General features: G+C 46.1%; 1 protein-coding gene across 4 annotated transcripts in view; it reads right to left on the reverse strand.

The window, feature by feature from the left end:
* The window catches only part of LOC135577134 (E3 ubiquitin-protein ligase RNF38-like), a 153,335-nt gene that overhangs the window by 78,453 nt on the left and 48,957 nt on the right, over positions 1 to 25,925 (reverse strand). For all 4 annotated transcript variants that reach the window (XM_065044892.1, XM_065044891.1, XM_065044890.1 and 1 more), the window contains one exon: positions 17,028 to 17,098. In XM_065044892.1, the coding sequence (XP_064900964.1) occupies positions 17,028 to 17,098 (71 nt within the window). The remainder of the gene's footprint in view (positions 1 to 17,027; positions 17,099 to 25,925) is intronic.

A 25,925-nucleotide genomic window follows, 5' to 3' on the forward strand; every position in this document is an offset into this window, starting at 1 on the left:
GATGATGGCAGAGTGGTGGATGTGGTCTATGTTGATTTCAGTAAAGCATCTGACACAGTGTCCCACAGCATCCTCACAGCTGAACTGAGGGAGTGCGGTCTGGACGATCGGGTAGTGAGGTGGAGTGTGAACTGGCTGAAGGGAAGAAGCCAGAGAGTCATGGTCAATGGGGCAGAGTCCAGTTGAGGCCTGTATCTAGTGCAGTGCCTCAGGGGGCAGTGCTGGGGCCGGTATTATTCAATATATTCATCGATGATTTGGATGAGGGAATAGAGTGACTGTCAGCAAGTTTGCTGGTGACACCAAGCTGGGAGGAGTGGCTGACACTGGAAGCTGTGCTGCCATCCAGAGACCTGGACAGGCTGGAGAGTTGGGCGGGGAGAAATTTAATGAAATAGAACAAGGGCAAGTGTAGAGTCTTGTGTCTGGGCAGGAACAACCCCAGGTTCCAGTATAAGTTGGGGAATGACCTGTTGGAGAGCAGTGTAGGGGAAAGGGACCTGGGGGTCCTGGGGACAGCAGGGTGACCATGAGCCAGCACTGGGCCCTTGTGGCCAGGAAGCCAATGGTACCTGGGGTGGGTTAGAAGGGGGTGGTCAGTAGGTCAGAGAGGTTCTCCTGCCCCTCTGCTCTGCCCTGGGGAGACCACACCTGGAATATTGTGTCCAGTTGTGGCCCCTCAGTTCCAGCAGGACAGGGAACTGCTGGAGAGAGTCCAGCGCAGCCACCAAGATGCTGAAGGGAGTGGAGCATCTCCCGTGTGAGGAAAGGCTGAGGGAGCTGGGGCTCTGGAGCTGGACAAGAGGAGACTGAGGGGTGACCATTCATGGGGATCAATACGGAAAGGGGGAGTGTCAGGAGGATGGAGCCAGGCTCTTCTCGGTGACAACCAGTGATAGGACAAGGGGCAATGGGTGCAAACCAGAACATAGGAGGTTCCACTTAAATATGAGAAAAAACTTACAGTGATGGTGCCAGATCGCTGGAACAATCTGCCCAAGGAGCTTGTGGAGTCTCCTACTCTGGAGACATTCAAAACCTGCATGGACGTGTTTCTGTGTAACCTCATCTGGGTGTTCCTGCTCCATGGGGGGATTGCACTGGATGAGCTTTCCAGGTCCTTCCAATCCCTAACATTCTGTGAAATACAATACAGCAGAGAGGAGACAGCCTAGGAGGCTACTGGAGTGTCTGGAAGGTAACTTCCTGACGCAGATGGTCAGTGAGATGACAAGGGAAGGTGCCCAGGTGGACCTTTTGTTTGCAAACAGAGAAGTACTTGTGGGTGATGTGATGGTTGGAGGCTATCTTGGGCATAGCGATCATGAAAGGATCGAATTTTCTATTATTGGAGAAGGAGGGTGGTTAGCAGAACTGCTGGAGGGCAGACTTGGGCCTGTTGAGGAGGCTGGTTGACAGAGTCCCTTGGGAGGCAGTCCTGAAAGGCAAAGAAGTTCAGGAAGGCTGGACATTCTTCACAAGGAAATCTCCAAGGTGCGGGAGCAGGCCGTCTCCCTGTGCCAAAAGACGAGCCAGTAGGGAAGAAGACCGGCCTGGATGAAGAGAAGGCTTCGGCTGGAACTCAGGAAAAGAAAGAGAGTTTATGACCTTTGGAAGAAAGGGCAGGCTACTCAGGAGGACTGCAAGGATGTCATCGGGGTATGCAGGCAGAAGAGCCAAAACACAACTAGAACTTAATCTGGCTACTGCCACAAAAGGAATAAAAAAGGTTTCTATAAATACATGAGCAGCAAAAGGAGGGCTAAGGAGAATCTCCATCCTTTATTAGATGCAGGAGGAAACATAGTGACAAAGCATGACAGAAAGGCTGAGGTACTTAATGCCTTTTTTGTCTCAGTCTTTAACAGTATAACCAATTGTTCTCGGGGTACACAGCCCCCTGAGTTGAAAGACAAGGACATGGAACAGAATGAAGCCCCCATAACAAAAGGTTAAATGATTAGCGACCTGCTACACCACTTATATATGCACAAGTGTATGTGATGAGATGGGATCCACCCAAGGCTACTGAGGGAGCTGGCAGAGATGCGCACCAAGCCACTTTCCATAATTTATCAGCAGTCCTGGCTAACCAGGAAGGTCCCAGTTGACTGGAGGTTAGCAAATGTGATGCCCATGTACAAGAAGGGTCAGAAGAAGGATCCAGGGAAGGTTACAGAGCAGATCATCTTGAATGCCATCACATGGCAGATACAGGACAATCATGCAATCCAGCCCAGTCAGCATGGGTTTACGAAAGGCAGGTCCTGCCTGACCAACCTGATTGCCTTCTACAACACTTAATGGATGAGAGAAAGGCTGTGGATCTTGTCTACCCGGACTTCAGTAAAGCCTTTGACACCGTATCCCACAGCATTCTCCTGGAGAAGCTGCAGCTCATGGCTTGGATGGGTCATCTCTTTGCTGGGTAAAAAACTGTCTGGATGGCCGGGCACAAAGAGTTGTGGTGAAAGGAGCCAAATCCAGTTGTCGGCCGGTCACGAGTGGTGTTCCCCAGGGCTCAGTGTTGGGGCCAGTTCTGTTTAATCTCTTTATCAATGATCTGGATGAGAGGATCGAGTGCACTCTGACTAAGTTTGCAGACGACCAAGTGTGGTGGGAGTGTTGATCTGCTGGAGGGTAGGAAGGCTCTACAGAGGCCACTGGACAGGCTGGATTGATGGGCTGAGGCCAATTGTATGAGGTTCAATAAGGCCAAGTCCTGGGTCCTGCACTTCAGTCAAACCTACCCCGTGCAATGCTACAGGTCTGAGTGGCTGGCAAGCTACCCAGCCAAAAAGAACCTGGGGATGTTGGTCGACAGCCGGTCAAATATGAGCTGGCAGAGTGCCTAGGTGGCCAAGAAGGCCAACAGCATCCTGGCTTGTATCACAAATTGTAGGATATGAGGAAGGGTTTGACCTTGATGAGACAGGTCTGTGCCCTTGAGAAGCAGAATGAGCAAGTTTTGAGAAAGCAACAGCAAGGAACAGGATGTGGTTCCAGAGTTGCAGCACTGCATGGACAAAGGACTTTAACCAATACAGTGATAGAAGAATACGCATGATTACAAGGCTTTACCCTATCAGCATAGCACTGATAGCGTGTGGACAGCAGAAAGAGCTATAAAGCATGGCAGTTTGTGTAAAAAAGGTTTTTGGTCTGTGCCCTGCCAGAGTCCGTGTCTTCATCCTCCACAAGAAATAGTGTGGCCAGCAGGACTAGGGAAGTGATCATCCCTCTGTACTCGGCACTGGTGAGGCCCCACATAAAAAAGTGTGTCCAGTTTTGGGTCCCTCACTACATTGAGGTGCTGAAGCAAGTTCAGAGATGGTTAATGAAGCTCGTGAAGGGCCTAGAGAACAAGTCCTAGAATCACAGAACCATAGAATGTCATGAGTTGGAAGGGACCCACAAGGATCATCGAGTCCAACACCTGTCCCTGCATATGACAACCCCACAGTTCACACCATGTGTCTGAGGGAGTTGTTCAATCTCTTCTTGAACACTGTCAGGCTTGGAGACCTGACTACCTCCCTGGGGAGCCTGTTCCAGTGCTCCACCATCCTCTGCGTGAAGAACCTTTTCCTAGTGTCTGACCTAAACCTCCCCTGTCATTGGTCACTAAAAAGAAGAGTTGGGTGCCTACCCTTCCTCCTCCCCTTGTGAGGAAGCTGTAGACTGTGATAAGGTCTCCCCTTAGTCTCCTCTTTTCCAAGCTGAACAAACCAAGTGACTTTAGCTGCTCCTCATATGGCTTCCCCTCCCAGCCCTTCACCGAATTTGTAGCCCTCTTCTGGACACTCTCCAGTAGCTTTGTATCCTTTTTGCACTGTGGCTCCCGGAAGTGTACCCAGTGCTCCAGGTGAGGTCGCACCAGTGCAGAGCAGAGCAAGAGAATCACCTCCCCCGACTGGCTGGCGATGCTGTGCTGAATGCACCCAGGACACAGCTGCCCTCTTGGCTGCCAGGGACGCTGTTGGCTCACGTTCAACTTGCCCTCAACCAGAACCCCCAGATCCCTCTCCACGAAGCTGCTTTCCAGCATCTCGTCCCCAGTCTGTATGTACAGCCAGGGCTGCTGTGTCCCAGGTGCAAAATCCGGCACTTGCCCTTGTTGAACTTCATGCGGTTGGTGATTGCCCAGTTCTCCAGTTTGTCCAGATCCCTCCGCAGGGCCTCTCTGCCCTCCAGAGTGTCAACAGCTGCCCCCAATTTTGCGTCATCAACAAACTTGCTAATCAGTCCCTCAAGTCCTGTGTCCAAGTCATTTCTGAAGACACTGAAGAGTGCTGGCCCTAAGATGGATCCCCATGCAACCCGCTAGTGACTGGTCGCCAGCCCGACTTTACCCCATTTGCTAGAACCCTTTGAGCCCGGCCCATCAGCCAACTGCTCACCCACTGCACTGTGTGTTTACCCAGCTGTGTGCTGGACATCTTGTCCAGGAGGATACTGTGAGAGACAGTATCAAAGGCTTTACTGAAATCCAAAAAGATCGTGTTGACAGGCTTCCCTTGGTCGACTAGGTGGGTAACCTTGTCGTAGAACAGAATTAAGTTGGTCAGGCAAGACTTTCCCCTCATGAACCCGTGCTGGCTGGGACCAATGACTGTGTTGTTGTTCAGATGTTTTTCAGTAACTCCCAGAACAATCTTCTCCATGATTTTGCCCAGAACAGAAGTGAGTTTGACAGGCCTGTTGCCAGCATCATCCCTGTTGCCCTTCTTGTAGATTAGGACAATGTTTGCCAGCTTTCAGTAATCCAGGACCTCTCCACATTCTCAAGAGTGCTCAAAAATCACAGAGAGAGGTCTCGCTATGACGTCAGCCAGCTCTTTAAGCACCCTTGGATGAATCCCATCAGGCCCCATCACCTTGCAGGGATCTAGCTGGAGTAGTAAACCCCATAAAGGTCTGGATTGATTGGGAGGTTATCGTTCTCTCAGCCATGGTTTACTAGTCCAGGGTTATGGGGGCCCTCGAGTCCATCATAAGTTTTGAAAAGTGAAGAAAGCATTAAATGTCTCAGCTTTGTCTATGTCCCTGTGAATAAGCTGACCATGCTCATCAAGTAATGGGCCAATATTATTTCTAGCTTGCCTTTTACCATTAATATATTTTAAAAAGCCTTTGTTATTGTCCCTCACAGTACTGGCCAGCTTCAATTTTAATTGAACTTTGGCAGCACTAATTTCCTCCCTACAATGGCGAGCAGCATCTCTGTATTCCTCCCATGACACCTGACCTTGCTTCCGCTGACCATGTAATTTCTTTTTTCGTCACATCTCCTACAAGACCCTCTCTGTTAGTGAGAAACAAATTTGGAAGCCACCTTTCCTGGTTCGTTCCCTTGGTAGCTTATGAGGATCGGCTGAGGGAAGTGGGGTTGTTTAGCCTGGAAAAAAGGAGGCTGGGAGGAGACCTTATTTCTCTCTACAACTACCCATACGGAGGTTGTATAGAGGTGAGTGTTGGTCTCTTCTCCCAAGTAACAAGAGTTGTGGTGAATGGAGTCAAATCCAGTTGTCAGCCGGTCACGAGTGGTGTCCCCAGGGCTCAGTATTGGGGCCAGTTCTGTTTAATCTCCTTATCAATGATCTGGATGAGGGGATTGAGTGCACCCTTAGTAAGTTTGCAGATGAGACCAAGTTGTGTGGGAGTGTTGATCTGGAGGGTAGGAAGGCTCTACAGAGGGATCTGGACTGGCTGGATCGTTGGGCTGAGGCCAATTGTATGAGGTTTAACAAGGCCAAGTGCTGGGTCCTGCACTTGGGTCATAACGACCCCAAGCAAGGCTAAAGGCTCGAGGAAGAGTGGCTGGAAAGTTGTCTAGCAGAAAGGGAGCTGGGGATGTTGATTGACAGCCGGATGAACATGAGCCAGCAGTGTGCCCAAGTGGCCAAAAAGGCCACCAACATCCTGGCTTGTATCAGGAATAGTGTGGCCAGCAGGACTAGGGAAGTGATTGTGCCACTGTACTTGGTGCTGGTGAGGCCGCACCTTGAACACTGTGTTCAGTTTTGGGCCCCTCATCATAAGAAGGACATGGAGGTACTAGAGAGGATGCAGAGGAGGGCAACAAAGCTGGTGAGGGGCTGGAGCACAAGTCTAATGAGGAGCCATTGAGGGAGCTGGGGCTGTTTAGCCTGGAGAACAGGAGGCTGAGGGGAGACCTTATCAATGTCTAGAACTACCTGAAAGGAGGTTGCAGCATGGAGGGTGTTGGCCTCTTCTCCCAAGTAGCAAGTGATAGGACAAAAGGAAATGGCCTCAAGTTGCACCAGGAAAGGTTCAGATTGGATATTAGGAAAAAATTCTTCACAGAAATGTTTATCAGGCATTGGAACAGGCTGCCCAGGGAAATGGTGGAGTCACCATCCCTGGAGGGGTTTAAAGGCGTTTAGACAAGGTTCTTAGGGACACAGTTCAGTGCTAGAGTTAGGGTAGGTTATGGCTGGACTCACTGATCCTGAGGGTCTCTTCCAACTGAAAGGATTCTAAGTGATGCAATCACTTAGTACGTCCTACACCAGACCAATGACAAGCCAGATTCTGAGCAATGGCTATGTACCCCAAACCCCCCTTCTCTCGATTTTTATTTCTGAGCATGATGTTATATGGCATGGAATATCTCTTTGGCCAATTTGGGTCAGCTGTCCCATAGCAGTAGGCGAGTTTGAAGCTACCTGCAAGACCATTATCCTTAGGTAAATTATGGTTTTCTATTATGTTTTCAAAAGCTCCATCTGACTGATTGAACAGGTTGGTAATTTGGGGAGGTACCCATCATTTCTTTCCTAGCTGGCCACTGGGGAAGAGTTTCCCCTTCCCTTTTCACTCTCTTTCCTCCCCTGCCCCCAAAAGGTATTTTTGCCACTACAGTCAATATATATCATCAACTAGAGACCCTGCAAACAATTATTTGTATATGTAAGTCTGTATCATAATCCTTTATGCAACAGGGGAAGTAGTTGATGTGCTGGAGTGCAGGGCTGCTATTTGGAGGGACCTTGACAGGCTAGAGAAATGGCCTGACAGGAACCTCATGAATGCTTTCACATTTGCAGGTTCAAGCAGTGAGACTGAGAGTGTATCCCTGTATTGGGCTTGTGTGGCAAGGTTTTGGTAGCGGGGGGGGCACAGGGGTGGCTTCTGTGAGGAAGCTTCCCCAATGTCCAATAGAGCCAATGCCAGACAGCTTCAAGACAGACCCATTGCTGGCTAAGGCTGAGCCAATCAGTGACAATGGTAGCACATCTATGGTAACATATTTAAGAAGGGGAAAAAAAACAACACAGCAACAAAAAAAAAACAAACTGTACAACTTCAGCTAAAGAGAGGAGAGAGAATATGTGAGAGAAACAACTCTGCAAATGCCAAGGTCAGTGAAGAAGGAGGGGGAGGAGATGCTCCAAGTGTTATAGCTGAGATTCCCCTGCAGCCCATGGAGGTTAACGGTGGAGCAGATATCCACCTGCAGCCTGTGGAGGACCTCATGCTGGAGCAGGTGGATGCACCCAATGGAAAGCCCATGCAGTAACAGGTCTAGCAGGACCTGTGAACCTGTGAGGGACCCACACTGGAGCAGTCTGTTCTGGAAAGACTGCACCCTATGGAAAGGACCCATGCTGGAGTAGTTCTTGAAGAACTGCAGCCCATGGGAAGGGCTGACATTGGAGAATGTAAATAGCAATAGCATTTTCTTTTTATAAAATTCTTTTCCCTAAATGCAGTACTTCAAGAAAAATTTTCATAATTTTTGTCATTTCTTTAAGAATAGCAATTCCAGCCTCACTTTATATTATTAGTCTATACATTTTAAAACCATTGGTATTAAATATAGATGGCATGTTACACTTTAAAGAAAAAATCAAAGAAATTACAAGTATATTAAAGGGTCCATCTGACTCATGCAGTGATACTTGAAAGTTTCCACCTCCAAATCAGTAATTTAAGACTTGTTTATAAACATTTTATGATACCAAATAAAATGGAAAACTGTATTGCATATATATGAAATACTACATCTTTTTAAGGGATAAGCTGCAAAATGTTTCTTTTCAATGCTGTGAGGTTAAGCAGGTTCTTTGTATTACCAAACAATGACTCTCTTGTTTTTTTAATGTTGTGAGGCCACATGTGAAGAAATCCTAGTCTTCAGTTTCCTGCTGATCTCACTGAACATGAATTTAAAATTCTTGTGTGCTGAGTCAACAAAATGAAGTAAATGGTGTGGAAATCCTTATTCACATAAACACACATGGAGTATTGGGTGAAAGGGGTAGGAGTTGCTATTATACCCTACTATTGCAACCTACTGCTTTTAGAAAGCAGTGTTATAGCTCAAATTTGGTAGAACTGTGAACATTCTTGAGAAGAAACAAGCATTTTACTGGGGGAATCACCAGATTCTCCTATAAAGTGTGGGAACAGCAGGATGTGCAGTTCCGGCTAAAGGGCCTTGGACAGGTTATACAGCAGTATGTTTTTTATGAGTGTAAGGAGTGATAGCCCAGGCCAATGAGAATGATATCTCAGGTCGGAAAACTGCCCCCATATGTATGATGTGTGAATGTTGGGCCTGGTCTGTGAATGAGTGGGTCGGAACACCGCCCAAAAGATATGCATGGGGACGTGACTGAAAACAGACACAACATGAGTGTGGTGTGTTTGGGATAACATTTTTTTGAAAAAACTGTCTAACCTCTTGGTCCGGCCCTGTATCTGTAAACATGTAAATTGAGAACTGTTAATAAAAGAGAGCTCAGCTCTGCCTGGCTCTGCTCTTGCTGCTAACAAGAGCTCTGTGCCTGTGTGTCTCTGTCTGCGTCTGTATGCGTTGTTCCTCATCGCCACATAAAGTGCAACAGAATTTCACATTTTCTCATAGAAAAAGCAAAGATAAAAATGACATTTGGAGACAAAACCACATATATCTCTGCAAAGGTTCCAAAATTGGTGACAGCAAGATTGGAGGCAGCATGGGCTGCAGTGATCACGTGCTCGTGGAGTTTGCAGCCCTGAGGGGTGTGGGACAGGTGAAAAGTCAAGTCAGGACCCTGAATTTTAGGAAAGCCAACTTCCAGCTCTTTGAGTAGTTAGTCAATAGGACCCCCTGGGAAACTGCCCTCAGGGACAAGGGAGCAGAACAGAGCTGGCAGATCTTTAAGGACGCTTTCCATAGAGCACAAGAGCTTGTGACCCCCAGGTGTAAGAAATAGGGTAAGGAAGGCAAGAGGCCAGCATGGCTGAGTCAAGACCTGCTAGTCAAACTAAAGAGCAAGACGGAAATGCACAGGCGGTGGAAGCAGGGACGGGTACCCTGGGAAGAGTATAGGGACACTGCCCGGTTGTGCAGAGATGGGGTAAGGAAGGCCAAGGCACAGCTGGAGCTGAACTTGGCAAGGGATGCAAAGAATAACAAGAAGGCCTTCTACAGGTACGTCAACCAGAAAAGGGAGGTCAAAGGAAGCATGTCCCCCCAATAAGCAAGACTGGCAAACTGGTAACAATGGATGAGAAGGCGGCTGAGGTACTCAATTACTTTTTTGCCTCAGACGTCATGGGCAAGCTCTCTTGCAACACTTCTTAAGAGGAAAGTGAACTGCAAGATGGGGACTGGGGGAGCAAAGTCCCTCCCACTGTGAGAATCCAGTTCATGACAACTTACAGAAACTGAATGTACATAAGTCCATGGGACATTACTGAATGCCTTCTTTGCTTCTGTCTTTACTACTAAGACCAGCTGTCAGGAATCCCAGACCCTGGAGGTAAGACAGAAAGCCTGGAGAAAGGAAGACTTTCCCTTGGTTGAGGAGGACCAGGTTAGAGATCATTTCAGCAAACTGGATACTCACAAATCCACGGGCCCAGATGGGATGCACCCACAAGTGCTGAGAGAGCTGGCAGATATTATTGCTAAGCCACTCTCCATCATTTTTGAAAGGTCATGGAGAACAGGAGAGGTGCCTGAGGACTGGAAGAAAGCCAATGTCACTCCAGTCTTCAAAAAGGGCAAGAAGGATAACCCAGGAGACTACAGGCCAGTCAGCCTCACCTCCATCCCTGGAAAGGTGATGGGACAATTCATTCTGGACGTCATCTCCAAGCATGTGGAGGAAAAGGTCATCAGGAGTAGTCAGCATGGGTTCACCAAAGGGAAATCATGCTTGACCAACGTCATAGCCTTCTATGAGAGCATGACTGGCTGGGTAGATGAGGGAAGAGCAGTAGAGGTTATCTACCTTGACTTCAGCAAGGCTTTTGACACTGTCTCCCACTATCTCACAACATCCTCATAGGCAAGCTCAAGAAGTGTGGGTTGGATGAATGCACGGTGAGATGGATCATGAACTGGCTGGATGGCAGAGCTCAGAGGGTTGTGATCAACATTGCAGAGTCTGGTTGGAGGCCTGTAGTTACTGGGGTTCCCCAGGGGTCAGCAATGGGTCCAGTCCTGTTCAACCTCTTCATCATTGACCTGGATGAAGAGACTGAGTGCACCCTCAGCAAGTTTGCTGATGATACCAAACTGGGAGGAAGGGCTGACACACCAGAGGCTGTGCTGCCATCCAGCGAGACCTGGACAGGCTGGAGGACTGGGCAGAGAAAAACTTGATGAAGTGCAACAAGGGCAAGTGCAGGGTCCTGCACCTGGGGAGGAATAACCCTGTACACCAGTACAGGTTAGGGAGAGCAGCATTGCAGAGACAGACCTGGGAGTTCTGGCTGACAACAGGTTGACCATGAGCCAGCAATGTGCTCTTGTGGCCAAGAAGGCCAACGGTATCCTGGGGTGCATTAGGAAGAGTGTGGCCAGCAGGTCAAAGGAGGTGATCGTCCCCCTCTACTCTGCCCTGGTGAGGCCGCATGTGGAGTATAGTATCAATTTCTAGGCTTCCCAGTTTAAAAAAGACAATTACTGGAGGGAGTCCAGTGGAGAGCTATAAAGATGATTAAGGGTCTGGATCATCTTTCTTATGAGGAAAATCTGAAAGAGCTGGGGCTGTTCAGCCTGGAGAAGAGAAGCTGAGAGGGGATCTCATCAATGTTTCTAAATATCTCAAGGGTGGGTGTCAAGAGGATGGGACCAGACACCTTTCCGTGGTGCCCAACGACAGGATGAGGAATAACGGGCACAGACTGAAGCACAGGAGGTTCCATCTGAATATGAGGAGAAACTTCTTCCCAGTGAGGGTGGCAGAGCCTGGCCCAGGCTGCCCAGAGAGGTTGTGGAGTCTCCTTCTCTGCAGACATTCAAGACCCACCTGAAGGTGACCCTGTGTGATCTGCTCTGGTGACCCTGCTTTAGCAGATGTGTTGGACTGGATGATCTCCAGAGGTCCCTTCCAACCCCAACCATTCTGTGATTCTGTGACCTGATGAGATGCATCCCAGAGCCCTGAGGGACTTGGCTGACGTAGTTGCCAAGCCACTCTCCATGATGTTTGAGAAGTCATGGCAGTCAGGTGAAGTCCCTGGTGACTGGAAAAAGGGAAACATCACACCCATTTTTAAAAAGGGTAGAAAGGAGGACCCCGGGAACTACTGACCTGTCAGCCTCACCTCTGGCACTGGGAAGATCATGGAACAGATCCTCCTAGAAGCTATGCTAAGGTACATGGAGGACAGGGAGGTGATTCAAGACAGCCAGCACGGATTCACCAAGGGCAAGGCCTGCCTGACCAACCTATTGGCCTTCTTCAATGGAATAACTACCTCAGTGGACAAAGAAAGGGCTACAGATGTCATCTATCTGGACTTCTGTAAAGCCTTTGACACGGTTCCCCACAACACCCTTCTCTCTAAATTGGAGAGATATGGATTTGATGGGTGGACTGTTCAGTAGAAGAGGAACTGGCTGGATGGTCGCACCCAGAGTGTAGTGGTCAATGGCACAATGTCTGCATGGACACCAGTGTCCCTCAGGTGTCAGCACTAGGACCAGTACTGTTTAATGTCTTCATCAATGATATGGACAGTGGGAGCAAGTGCACCCTCAGCAAGTTTGCAGATGACACCAAGCTGAGTGGTGCAATTGACACGCCTGAGGGACAGGATGCCATCCAGAGGGACCTGGACAAGCTCAAGAAGTGGGCCCATGGGAACCTCATGAGGTTCAATAAGGCCAAGTGCAACGTCCTGCACCCATGTTGGGGCAACCCCCAGTATCAATACAGGCTGGGGGATGAAGGGATTAAGAGCAGCCCTGTGCAGAAGGACTTGGGGTACTGGCGGATGAAAGATTAGACGTGAGCCAGCAAAGTGCTCTTGCAGCCCAGAAGGCCAATCGTATCTTGGGCCACATCAAAAGGAGTGTAGCCATCAGGTCAAGGGAGGTGATTCTGTCCCTCCACTCTGCTCTGGTGAGACCCCACCTGGAGTACTGACTCCAGCTCTGGAGCCCTCAGTACAGGAAAGACATGGACCTGCTGGAGAGGGTCCAGAGGAGGACCACCAAGATGATCAGAGGGCTGGAACACCTCTCCTATGAGGACAGGCTGACAGAGTTGGGGTTGTTCAGCCTGGAGGAGACTTGTGGAGACCTGATTATGGCCTTTCAGTACTCAAATGGAGCCGATAAGAAAGATGGGGACTGACTTTTTAGCACAGCCTGTTACAACATGGCAAAGGGTGATGGTTTTAAACTAAAGGAGAGGTGATTCAGGCTAGACATGAGGAAGAAATTTTTTACAATGAGGGTGGTAAAATACTGGAACAGGTTGCCCAGAGAGGTGGTAGATGCCATGTCCCTGGAAACATTCAAGGTCAGTCTGGAAGGGGCTCTGAACAACCTGATCTAGTTGAAGATGTCCCTGCTCATTGCACAGTGGTTGGACTAGATGGCCTTTGAAGGTCCCTTCCAACACAAACTATTCTATGTTTCTATGAAAATGCATTCTTCCTGTGACTTGGACTAGTTTTATTTTCATCAGCTTTTACAGCTTGGTGTTCTAATTTGATACAGAATCAATACCAATAAGAATGGTAGATTCTCCCCTCCTGCCTTCCAGCACATATGAAAACCAAAAAGGTTGTAGTCCCTTTGTTCTGTCAACATGGAAATAGATCATGAGCCATGCAACTCAAAGAAAGTTATATAGTCTTCTGGAATTTAAATCTGATGTGTCTTCCCCTACCCTCCCAAAATTTTGTGACATGCCAAAAGTGCAATTCTCAACTGAGCTTAAAAGTTTTTTAATTGAACATACATTATTACCTTCCCTGATTTTTCTCTTAACCCAACCACTAATAAAAATACATTAATGTAGCTCTGAAAGAAATTTACCACTGCTTGTTCCTCTCCTCCAAGAATTCTCTTGGAATATAGCTCACAAGGAACAAAAGAAATTTATGAATATGCAACATGTAAAAGGATGTAAAGAATCTTTATTTTCCTGCTTTCTACAAACATTACTGCCAACAGTTATATTGGCAATGTGGCAAAACCTGTGGAATTTAAACTAACAGTAAAATAATTAATGCAGCTGAGCATAAAGCTTGTGCCTATGTATATACTCAGCCCACTTAGTCATCAATGGAATACTCCCAGGAACCCCCCAGACAGCTTCTGCCTAGGTAAGATAATTGACCAATTGATAAAGGACCCCCCTTTCCCAGCCATCCTGGCTTCATGTTGATAAGATTATCAACAGATTGACAGGAACTCCAGAGGCAATTCCTGCTTTGCACAGATAAAGTAACTGACTAATATATAGATGCTACTGGTATGTTTAGATATGTTTATTATTGCATAGGACAATAGTTAAGATGTACACAGTTAAGATAGTTCAACTAGTTAATTGACAATGATCGTGCATATGCTAGAGCAGTATTGTAGGACCAGGAGCCAGCTACATTATGAGCATTTCACAGAATCCCAGAGTGTCAGGGGTTGAAGGGCCCTGGAAAGCTCATCCAGTGCAATCCCCCCATGGAGCAGGAACACCCAGATGAGGTTACACAGGAAGGTGTCCAGGCGGGTTGGAATGTCTGCAGAGAAGGAGACTCCACAACCCCCCTGGGCAGCCTGGGCCAGGCTCTGGCACCCTCACCCCCAACAAGTTGCTTCTCATCTTCCAGCGGAACCTCCTGTGTTGCAGTTTGCACCCACTGCCCCTTGTCCTGTCACTGGTTGTCACCAGAAGAGCCTGGCTCCATCCTGCTGACACTCACCCTTTCCATATTGATCCCCAGGAATGAGTCACCCCTCAGTCTCCTCTTGTCCAGCTCCAGAGCCCCAGCTCCCTCAGCCTTTCCTCACACGGGAGATGCTCCACTCCCTTCAGCATCTTGGTGGCTGCGCTGGACTCTCTCCAGCAGTTCCCTGTCCTGCTGGAACTGAGGGGCCACAACTGGACACAATATTCCAGGTGTGGTCTCCCCAGGGCAGAGCAGAGGGGCAGGAGAACCTCTCTGACCTACTGACCACCCCCTTCTAACCCACCCCAGGTACCATTGGCTTCCTGGCCACAAGGGCCCAGTGCTGGCTCATGGTCACCCTGCTGTCCCCAGGACCCCCAGGTCCCTTTCCCCTACGCTGCTCTCTAATAGGTCATTCCCCAACTTACACTGGAACCTGGAGTTGTTCCTGCCCAGATTCAAGACTCTACACTTGCCCTTGTTCTATTTCATTAAATTTCTCCCTGCCCAGCTCTCCAGCCTGTCCAGGTCTCTGATGGCAGCACAGCTTCCAGTATCAGCCACTCCTCCCAGCTGGGTGTCATCAGCAAACTTGCTGATAGTGCACTCTATTCCTTCATTTACAGAACAACAGTTTAGGGAGTCTCATGTGATCCAGCTGAAGATGCCAATACAAGGACCCTTGCAATTGAGACACCTGTCAACATCCAGACAACAACTGGCCATCCTGTTTGAGTGATTCCCCAAATGAGCATTACCCTTTGCAGAAGACTGCAATAAATCAGTTTCTTTAAATAACACTTAGTGTGTGAGTATGCAACAGCACACAGTGACTATACAACTGAATTCTGAGCACAGAATCTTCAACTCTAATACTTTTCTCTCTTCCACATTTCCACAGTCTGTTCCACACTTCTGATGTATCACCTAGAAGTGACCTTCACCCTGTCAAGTTTCCAAGACAGATAGCAAAGGCGTCCTATTGAAGAGGCCCATTACATAAGGCAAAGCTACAACATAATCTCTAACTTTCCTTGAAAATAGATCCAACACCATAGAAAAATAAAGTAATTTGAATATTTTTTTCCTCCTTTCCAAGCTTTTCAGACCTTGAAAACACCATAAGGGAAAGTAACTGTCTTTACCATAGTGTATGACGGCCAGGGCCCAGAGTGTATCAACAGACTGCAACCTCTTCCCCCTCCTCACCAAGGGTTTGTCTGCCTGCACTCAAAGCCAGCTATGACATAGCACAGTTGTGTAATCTGGGATCAGACTGCTGAGAAATAGCTGGGAAAAGCCTTAGTGCAGGGGCTACCCCTTTCACTCAGGAGCTGCATTTAAGTTCAGGCATTAGACCTTGGTCCTTCCCTGAGCTACACTGTAGGTATGCTATGTACACTTATACCTGGCCATGTACCTTGTTGATCTTGTCTTTGCCTTGCTGACTTGATTTATTGGTTTGACCTTGAACCTGTCTTGTCACTATGGCCTTGCTTATCACTGGACTGTAGCTGACCCTGGTCACTGTCACCAGACCTGCTCTGGTCTCCTTGTTCAGGTGCTGCAAGACTGCATCCCTTATTGTTGAGGACATTGCCTCTCCCTTGCTGTCACCCTCAGCTCCCCTGCTCTTGTGGAGCAGCCACTCTTGCTGTTCCCTGACAATGACCACCAAATCAACTGGAAACTTTAAATATTTTCTTTTATGAAGTTGTAACTAGCATGTTTGTCCAATATTTGAAAGATAACTAGGCTCCAAATCTGGACATACTTCCGAATAATTAAAAAATGCAGTCATTCTGAAAAGAAACTTGGTTTTGGAATGACCTGAAAATGCTATAAACAAACTGGTTCTTAAGTTATTCCATCAATTCAAAACACAAGGATTTGTGCAGTTATCAGAGCACTGACAGGCAGCTAGCATTTCAACTTCTAAGAAAGATTAATTAAATTTGACTAATACATGCCCTTTCCCAGGCTTACACAGCAGCAAGAAAGCTTATTATACAGTGTCGAACTTGAAAATACAGGGTGTTTCAAAAGATGGGCCCAGTTTCAAAGCAGTAGTGAATTTGAATTGAGTCCACCTTTTTGAAACACCCTGTAATGTAACATGTTACATATTGGACTAATGTTAATCAATTTGTGTTATTAAGGAGAGGAACTGTTAAGGAAAAACACAAACAAGAACAGGAACATGAAGTAAGTCTTGACAGTAATTCAACCTGAAAACTTTTCCCTTCTGTATTCCACACATATATTACTGATATATCATATAGCCCACATATACATTACTGACATATCACTGAAAACAATTATTCCAATGCACATCTCTACAGACTGAAAAGCAATCCAGTGTGTGAGCATGATCCCTTGCTAAAAGACTAGGAAAACATTTGGATGGTTCTAGATAGGATGGTATTTTAAAGCTACAGAAATGAACAGTAGGTTCCTGCCTGTAAAACCTGGAGTTTCCATCTCCAAATATAGAAAAGAAAGCCATTGCAAAAAAACCCTCTCAGCATTATTAACTAGCTCAAACCTCACAAGACACAAGTGATAGGAGTAAGACACATACCCAATGTATTAACAACGACATCACCACTCTTTATTACTTGTGAGGGTCAGTATGGTAAACCACAAATATTTAGAATGTGAGCAAAAAGAAAAGTATGCTACAAGAAAATATCCCTTTAATCCACTAAAAATATTGTCTTGAGTGAAGTAAGTAGATATACTTTCTAAAAGGCCAAAGAGATTTCAAAGTGTAACACTGAAAGTTAGCTACTGGGCCTAGAAAACAAACACTTAGTACAGTAAAATCAATGTGATTCATTTAAAAATGCACCTTGTAAATGGAACATTTATACAAACCTCACCTTGTCACTGTCATTGCTACAAATGTGATCTTGATGGATTGACTGGCATTGAAGTGAAGTGCCAATGCTACCTACAAGAGAAGTGGGGGAGGGGAAAGGAAAAATTTATTAAAATGAAAACCCAGTTCCTATGAACACTAAAAATAAATACAGACAACTGTACCAGCAAGAAAGTATTTTACACAGCAGAGATATTTACTTGTCAAACATCTATATCAGACAGTTCTTATATTCAAGACTATAAGCAGCAGAGAGACATTTTTCAGTGTGCCAACAATAACTTCACCCAAATTAATTTTTTTAGTTCTTAAAGATAACAAAACTAGCACTGGTTCATCAATCCCAAAGAAACATATACAGTAAAATACATATGCACAAACTTAATTAAGAACTAAGCTGTACTGAACCAAAATAATTAGAAGCTGGGAACAGCTTATGGCTAACATGCAAATGAATACATGTACAGAGCCTGTACACAGTGGAAAAAAGGAGCCTCCCTCTTCTCATTGAGCAAAGACACTTAAAAAAAAAAAAGTGGAAAAACCAGTCTCATTTGTAAAGCTGCATTACTACATGGTTTCCTTGCAAAAGATGTACCTAAAGCTTTTCCCTATCAATTTCTCACTGTTTTTGAAGTTTTGAAATGTGGATAATTTTATTTTGTAATTTCACATACAGCATTTTTTATATGTCTTTGTGGTTCACATTGCTTTAGACCATAAGAGGACTGATCAAAGATCTTGTAAGAATGCTTGACAAAATACACACCAGGCACAGGCAGAAAGCATTGCCAGTGTACTGTCTCCTTAGACACCTCTTCCAACACAGTTATTTGGAAAAAAAATTGTAATGTGTCATTGCTTATTGCCATCACTATTTTAGTTAAACAAAAATTTATCAGATATTAAAATTGCTTTCAGTATGTTTTCTTGCTTTTAAAGTAGAAAGTCAAGAATCATATGTGAGCTTCAGTTAATTGGTGAGTACATTCACTTTGCTGTAATCTTATTTTGTTCAAGGACATGATCTTCAAAGTTACTTTTTTTGAAAATTTTTAATCCTTCCATTTTCAAATGGAAAGAATGCTTAAGAGCATGTTTTTTGATTATGCACTCCCTATTCAAGTAATCCCATAATTGTATTTTAGGAAAGAAAAAAATAGTTAACAAAATTGGTAGAATCTCCCTGTTAGTCACAGGGAGACTTCACACATTATTTCAATACACTGAAATTGTTGAATTATTACAGACTACTTAAGTAGTACATAAATGTAATAAATGGTCATTAAATCTAGATAGATTTTTGGCTTGAACCTGAAAAATTGATACCAGTTGCAAACTATAAAAACTGATCCAGCTGTCACAGCTCCTTATTTAAAACCGTTAGCATCTGTGCTCACAAGCAGGCTTTGAAGTTAATCTAGATTTCTGTGGTGGGTTAACATTGCCTGTCTGTCTGCCAGGTGCCCAGCAGGCTGCTCTCTCACTCCCTCTCCTCAGCAAGACAGGGGAAGCTTGTGAGTTGAGGTGAAGACAGGTAGAAGACTCACTAATTACTGTCATGGGCAAAACAGGCTCAACTTGGGGAAATTTAATTTATTGCCAAATAGAAATAGAGTAGGATAGTGGAAAAACAAACAAAAACAACCATAATCAACCATAAACAAACAAAACAACAAACAAACAAAACAACCTAAAAGCACTTTCCCTTCATCCCCTTTCTTCCTAGGCTCAACTTCTACCTCCTCCCCTCCAGCTCTGCAGTAGGACAGGGAATGGGGCTTGTGATTACTTCATTACAATTTGTCTCTGACACTCCTTCCTACTCACACTCTTCCCATGCTTGACTATAAGGTCCCTCCCACATGAGACAGTTATTCACACCCTTCTCCAACGTTGGTCCTTCACCCCAGGCTGCGGTTTGTTAACAACTGCTCCAGCATGGGTCCCCTGCAGGGTCACAGGTTCTGCCAGAAAACCTGCTCTTGTGTGAGCATTCCATAGGCTGCAGCTTCCTTCAGAACACACCCATCTGCCCCAGCATGGGGTCCTCCAAGGGCTGCAGGGGGACAACCTGCATCACTATGGTCTTCACCACAGGCTGCAGGGGAATCTTTACTCCAGTGCCTGGTACACCTCCTTCTTCACTGACCTTGGTTTCTTCAGGGTCTCACATTTTCTCACTCCTCTCCTACATTGTTTAGAAGCAGAGCGCTTAGCTTATGTTTTACTAGTAATTAATAGATGTATTGTGAGTAAGAAACTAATCAATCATAACTAACTAACTTCATCAATTATTTCTTAGTATAGATGTATTGTATGTTAAAAATTTTCAAAAATTGTAATTAATATGTAATAATTGTGTGAATATAAGCAACGCAAGTGCATCCAGTCATTGGAGCACTTATGGAGAATAATTCCCAGTGATCCCCAGTGCTGTCAATAAAGAATGCTGCATAACAGTATAATTGACTCTGCTGTTAAGTTTATTTCTTTGTTCCAGGGAGATGGGGGAGTTACAGTCAGTACATAACAGTTCCTCTCTGCAGCTCCTTACTCCTCATGCTTTTCCACTGTTCCAGCGTGGGTCCTCTCTATGGGCTGCAGTCCTTCAGGAAAAAAAATTGTTCCCGCTTGGGTTCTCCACAGGCCACAATTCCTATCAGGGGGGTACTTCATGGGCTGCAGGGGAATCTCTAGCACCTGGAACACCCCCCTCCCCTCCTTCTTCTTTGACCTTGGTGTTCCCTCTACTGTTTCTCAATCTTTCTTCTCTCTTCCGCTGCCTGTCTGGTGTTTTTGCCCTTGCTTAAATATGTTTTTACAGAGGTGCCACCAACTTTGCTGACTGTCTCATCTTTGGCCTGCAGTGGGTCCATTGGGGAAGCTGGCTGGAACTGGCTGTGTCTGGCACAGGGCAGCCTTTGACCTCTTCTTACAGAGGCCACCCCTGCAGCATACCTCCCTGCCAAAACCTTGCCAAGTAAACCAAATACAATTTGTCACATGAACATTTTCCTATGCAAAACATCCCAATAAATTAGCTATTTTTTAAACACACTGTCCACGAATGTTTGTGCAACACATCCTTAGAGTCAAGAGCGATTAGTGTGGATCACAGCAGAAAGAGGAAGCCAACAGATGCAGCAGTTTGTGCAGCAGTTTCTGGGCTCTGCTTCTCTGAGGTCTTCTTGAGATCTCTTTGCATTTCTGGGCACTTTCTATGGGATCTGGAAACTCCTGGGAACCCTCAGAGGAAATTCAGGGTTCCCGGTGCTGTCCATTGAGGCTAATGATAAGGTAAGGTCAGCTCCTAACAAAGTCAGCTGTCCTCATCAAATGGTGCCCACAGCCTTTGCTCTAGCTGACCCCTGATTAGGGAAGGTCAAGCACCTTTTTAGCTGCTGCTGGGGAGAGGCCTAAATAGCTCCCAGACTGTGGTGAAGAGAGCAACTAGGTGTGGCAGTTTGTATAACAGGGCACAGGTCTTGGACATCTTTGACAGATCATGGAGAACAGGAGAGGTGCCTGAGGACTGGAAGAAAGCTAATGTCACTCCAGCCTTGAAAAAGGGCAAAAAAGAGGACCCAGGAAACTACAGGCCTTTTCAAGATGATGGAGCACAACTTAGCAATAATATCTGCCAGCTCTCTCAGCACTTGTGGGTGCATCCCATCTGGGCCCATGGATTTGTGAGTATCCAGTTTGCTGAAATGATCTCTAACCTGATCCTCCTCAACCAAGGGAAAGTCTTCCTTTCTCCAGGCTTTCTGTCTTACCTCCAGGGTCTGGGATTCCTGAGGGCCAGTCTTAGCAGTAAAGACAGATGCAAAGAAGGTATTCAGTAACTCTGCCTACTTTGTATCCTCCGTCACCAGAGCACTCACCTCATTCAGCAGCGAACCTACATTTTCCCTAATGTTCCTTTTGCTGCTGCTGATGGTCTTTGCTAACAAACTGACTAGACTTATAAGGGGAGCTTTAAACTGGATTTATCAGGGGAAGGGGAGGGAGTTTTGAGTAACAAAGAGTCAGGGCCTGCTGATGCATTAGGAACTGTGGGAATGGCAGGACGTATGGCTCCAGCCACCCAGATGATAAAGGAAGATCAATAGTAACATGACCATCTGGACGGTCAAAGTAGACTAATACTAACATGATTAAATCACAGCAATCGGTCAAAACAAGGTGGCCTTGACAGCTTACACAAGATTGTGTGTTTGTAAGGGGTGATGGCCCAGGCTAGTGAGAATGACATCTCGGGCCGGAACACTGGATGTATGTCATGTGAGTGTTGGGCCTGGGTGTGTGTATTTGGAATAACATCTTTTTAAAAATAAACATCCTGTTTAACCTCTTGGTCCAGGCCCATATCTGTAAAGCTATAAATGGAGAAAGGCTAATTAAAGAAGGCTCAGCTCTGCCTGGCTCTGCTTTCACTGTTAACAAGAACTCTGTGTCAGTGTGTCTCTGTCTGCATTTCTGTATGCGTGTCTGTATGTATGTGTCATTCTCATCACTGCAAGGAACCAACAGGGAAATATCAGAAATGCTACAAAGGGATTAGGGCTTGTTCCTCCAAAAAGGTGACTGGGTCAACAGCCCAACTGAAGTGCCTCTATACCAATGTACACAGATTTGGGTAACAAACAGGAGGAGCTGGAAGCCATTGTGCAGCTAGAAAGCTATGATATAATTGCAGTCACTGAATCTTGGTGGGATGAATCACACAACTGGAGCGCTGCAATTGACAGATATAAACTGTTCAGAAGGGACAGGCAAGATAGGAGGGGCGAGGGAGTTGCCCCCATGTAAAAAAAAATAAAAATTGATTGACTGCACAGAGCTGTCTTTGAAAAACAGCAATGAAGAGGTTGAGAGCTGAAGGGTAAAAATTAGGGACCAAGCCAACAAAGGAAGTCTCGTTGCTGGTGTTTACTACAAGCTGCCCAATCAAGGGGAGCCTGTTGAAGCAGCATCCTTACTTCAACTACAGGAAGCATCATGCTTGCAGGTTCTGATCCCGCTGGGGGACTTCAGTCACCCTGACTCCTCCTGGAAAAGCAGCACAGCAAGCTATTGGAGTGCACTGAGGAGAAGTTCTTAATCCAGGTAATAGACAGCCCAACCAGTGGAGAAGTATTACTTGACCTGTTGCTCACCAACACAGATGAACTAATTGGAGAGGTCAAGATTGGTGGTAGCCTGGGCTGCAGCAATGATGCCCTGGTGGAATTCACAGTCTTGAGGCATATGGGCCAGGTGAAGAGTAAAGTCAAGATCCTGAATTTCAGGATTTCAGGAGAGCAAACTTTCACTTGTTTAAGGAATTAGTGGATGGGACCCCCCCCCCCCGGGAAACTGCCCTCAGAGATAAAGGAGCTGAACAGAGTTGGCAGCTCATTAAGGACATTTTTCTTAAAGCACAAGAGCTCTCAATTCCCATGTGGAAGAAATCAGGCAAGGAAGGCAGGAGGCTAGCATGGCTGAGTAAGGACCTCTTGGTCAAACTAAACTGTAAGAAGGAAATGCACAGGCAGTGGAACCAGGGACACATATCCTGGGAAGAGTATAGGGATGCTGCCTGAGAGTGTAGGGATGAGATCAGGAAGGCTAAGGCAATGCTGGAGCTGAATTTGGCAAGGGATATGAAGAATAATAAGAAGGGCTTTTAGAGTTACAAAGTCAGAAAGGTACTTTTCTAGGTACAAAGTCAGAAAATGATAGGGGACCTGGTGACAACCAACATGGAGAAGATTGAGGTGCTCATCAGCTTTTTTTGCCTCTGTTTTCACTGGCAATTGCTCTTCACACATCTCTCGAGACCCTGAATCTCAAGGCAGGGACTAGGGGAATGAAGTCCCTCCCATCATAGGAGAAGATCAGGTTTGAGACCACCTGAGGAACCTGAACATACACACGGGACCTGACAAGATGCATCCCAGGGTCTGAAGGGAATTGGCAGATGTAGGCACTAAGCCGCTTTCCATCATATTTGAAAAGTCATGGCAGTCAGGCAAAGTCCCCAGAGACTGGAAAAAGAGAAACATCACACCCATTTTTAAAAAGGGTAAAAAAGACAACCCTGGGAACTGCTGACGAGTCAGCCTCACCTCTGTGACTGGTAAGATCATGGAATGGATCCACCTGGAAGACATGTTGAATCATGTGAAAGAAAGGGAGGTGATCAGAGACAGCCAACATGGCTTCATCAAAGGCAAGTTGTGCCTGACTAGTCTTGTGACTTTCTGTGATGGAGTGACTGCATTGGCGGAGAAGGGAAGAGCTAAGGATGCCATCTACCTGGAGTTCTGTAGGGCCTTTGGCATGGTCCCACCAAACATCCTTGTTTCTAAATTGGAGAAATATCTGTTTGATGGATGGAGAAATATCTGTTTGATGGATGGACTGTTAGATGGATAAGGAATTGGCTGGATGACTGCGTCCAATGAGTTACAGTCAATGACTCAATGTCCAAGTGGAAACTAGTAATGAGTGGTGCTCCTCAGAGATCTGCACTGGGACCAGTACTGTTTAATCTCTTCATCAATGATATAGTGGGATCAAGTGTACTCTCAGCAAGTTTGCAGATGACACCAAGCTGAGCGGTGCAGTTGATACACTTGAGGGACAAGATGCCATCCAGAGGGACCTGGACAGGCTTGAGGAGTGGGCCCATGAGAACCTCCTGAAGTTCAACAAGGTCAAGTGCAAGGTCCTGCACCTGGGACAGGGCAACCCCCAATATCAATCTAGTCTGGGGGATTAAGGGATTGAGAGCAGCCCTGCAGAGAAGGACTTGGGGTACTGGTGCATGGAAGACTGAATATGGGCCAGCAATGTACTGTTAAATTACTGTTTAATCTCTTCATCCATGACATAGTGGGATCAAGTGTACTCTCAGCAAGTTTGCAGATGATGCCAAGCTGAGTGGTGCAGTTGATTTGCTTGAGGGAAGGGATGCCATCCAGAAGGACCTTGACAGGCTTGAGAAATGGGCTCATGTAAACCTCATCAAATTCAGCAAGGCTGTTACTGTTTAACCACAGCTAGCAATCAAAACCACAATAGCTGCTCTCTCACTCTCTTCCCCTCTCCAAATATGGGAGAGAATGGAAAGGGAGGAACTCATGGACTGAGATAAACAGAGTTTAATAAAATAACAAAATAATACTAATATACAACTACTACAAATATATATATATATATATATATAAAATGGAAATATAAAAGATACTGAATGCAATTCTTCACAAACATCATCTGAGCTGAGCAGTCAGTCGTGGGAAGAGAGCACTCTGGTCCCCAACAGCTGATCCCAGAGAGAGCGAGAGAGAAAAGACCAAAATGTTAGGAAGGCCCAGAGGCCCTCTGGAAAATGGCAGAATAGCAGAAGGCTGAACTAAAAGAATTCCTGAAAAGAACTCAGCTGAAATGGAGCAGAACTGGAATGGGTCTCCCTGAGCCGGAAAGCCTGACTCTCATCGAATATGATGCATGATGCTAACGCCATGGAATATTCTCATTGACCAGTGTGGATGGCAGTCAAGGTCTGCCCTATCTATGCCCCCCTTCCTAGCTGCCTCACGCCTGCAGATAGAGAGCCCAGAAAGACCTTGGTGCCTAGACAACAGCTAAGACACAAGTAAGTTCTGACATTCCCTTTGTTCCAACTCAAAAACACTGGAAAGTTACTTGACGAAAACCATTACCTGTCCCGGGGTGTTGTCTTCTTGTTCTCAAACTAAATCCAAATGATGACCATGCTAGCTATGAAAAAGAAGTTTCTAACTGCATGAAGAAAATAAACTCAATTTCAGTCAAACCAGCACAAAGGCCAAGTGCAAGGTCCTGCACCTGGCTTGGGCCAATCCCAAATATCAGTACAGACTGTGGGATGAATGGATTGAGAGCACTCCTGCAGAGAAGGATTTGGGCATACTGGTGGATGAAAAATTGGACAAGAGCTGGAATGTGCACTTGTAGCCCAGAAAGCCAGTTATATCCTGGGTTGCATAAAAAGAAGCATGACCAGCAGGTTGAGGGAGCTGATTCTCCCCCTCTACTTCACTCTGTTGAAACCCCACCTGGAATACTGCATCAAGTTCCGGGGCCCCCAGTACAAGAAAGACATGGACCTGTTAGAGCGGGTCCAGAGGGGGACCACAAAAATGATCGGAGGGCTGGAACACCTCTCCTATGAGGACAGGCTGACAGAGTTGGGGTTGTTCAGCCTGGAGAAGAGAAGGCTCCAGGGAGACCTTATTGCAGCCTTTCCATATGTTAAGGGGGCTTATAAGAAAGACAGAGAAAGACTTTTTGCCAGGGTCTGTAGTGACAGGACAAGGGGCAACAGTTTTAAACTGAAACACTGTAGATCTAGATTGGATAAAAGGAATACATTTTTTACGATGAGGGCGGTGAGACACTGGAACAGGTTGTCCAGAGAAGCTATGAATGCCTCATCATTGGAAGTGTTCAAGGTCAGGTTGGATAGGGCTTTGAGCAACCTGATCTAGTGAAGCTGTCCCTGCCCATGGCAGGGGGGTTGGACCTTTGAAGGTCCTTTCCAACTCAAATCATTCTATGAGTCTACGATCTAAGTTATAACTAGCCTTAAAAGTTCTGCTCGTTTCCATGTTTTGAGGGAAGCCTTATGCTCTGGAGTGAAAACTCATCTTCTGACCTATGAAGGCATCACCCAGAGACAGAGTTTCCAGTAAAAGCAGACCTCTTTTCTGTGAAGTTACATGTCCAAAATATACTGTGAGTCACTAAAGTTTGAACTCTCAGGAATCAAGGTGGTGATAGGGAGAAGAGAAAATCACTTCATGGAAGTGCTCAATTTCACTTCCAGCTCTACACATCCAGGAACAAGACCCCAAATTTAAATTCTTTC

Source organism: Columba livia, chromosome W (genome assembly GCF_036013475.1).
Source record: "Columba livia isolate bColLiv1 breed racing homer chromosome W, bColLiv1.pat.W.v2, whole genome shotgun sequence".
Taxonomy (NCBI): domain Eukaryota; kingdom Metazoa; phylum Chordata; class Aves; order Columbiformes; family Columbidae; genus Columba; species Columba livia.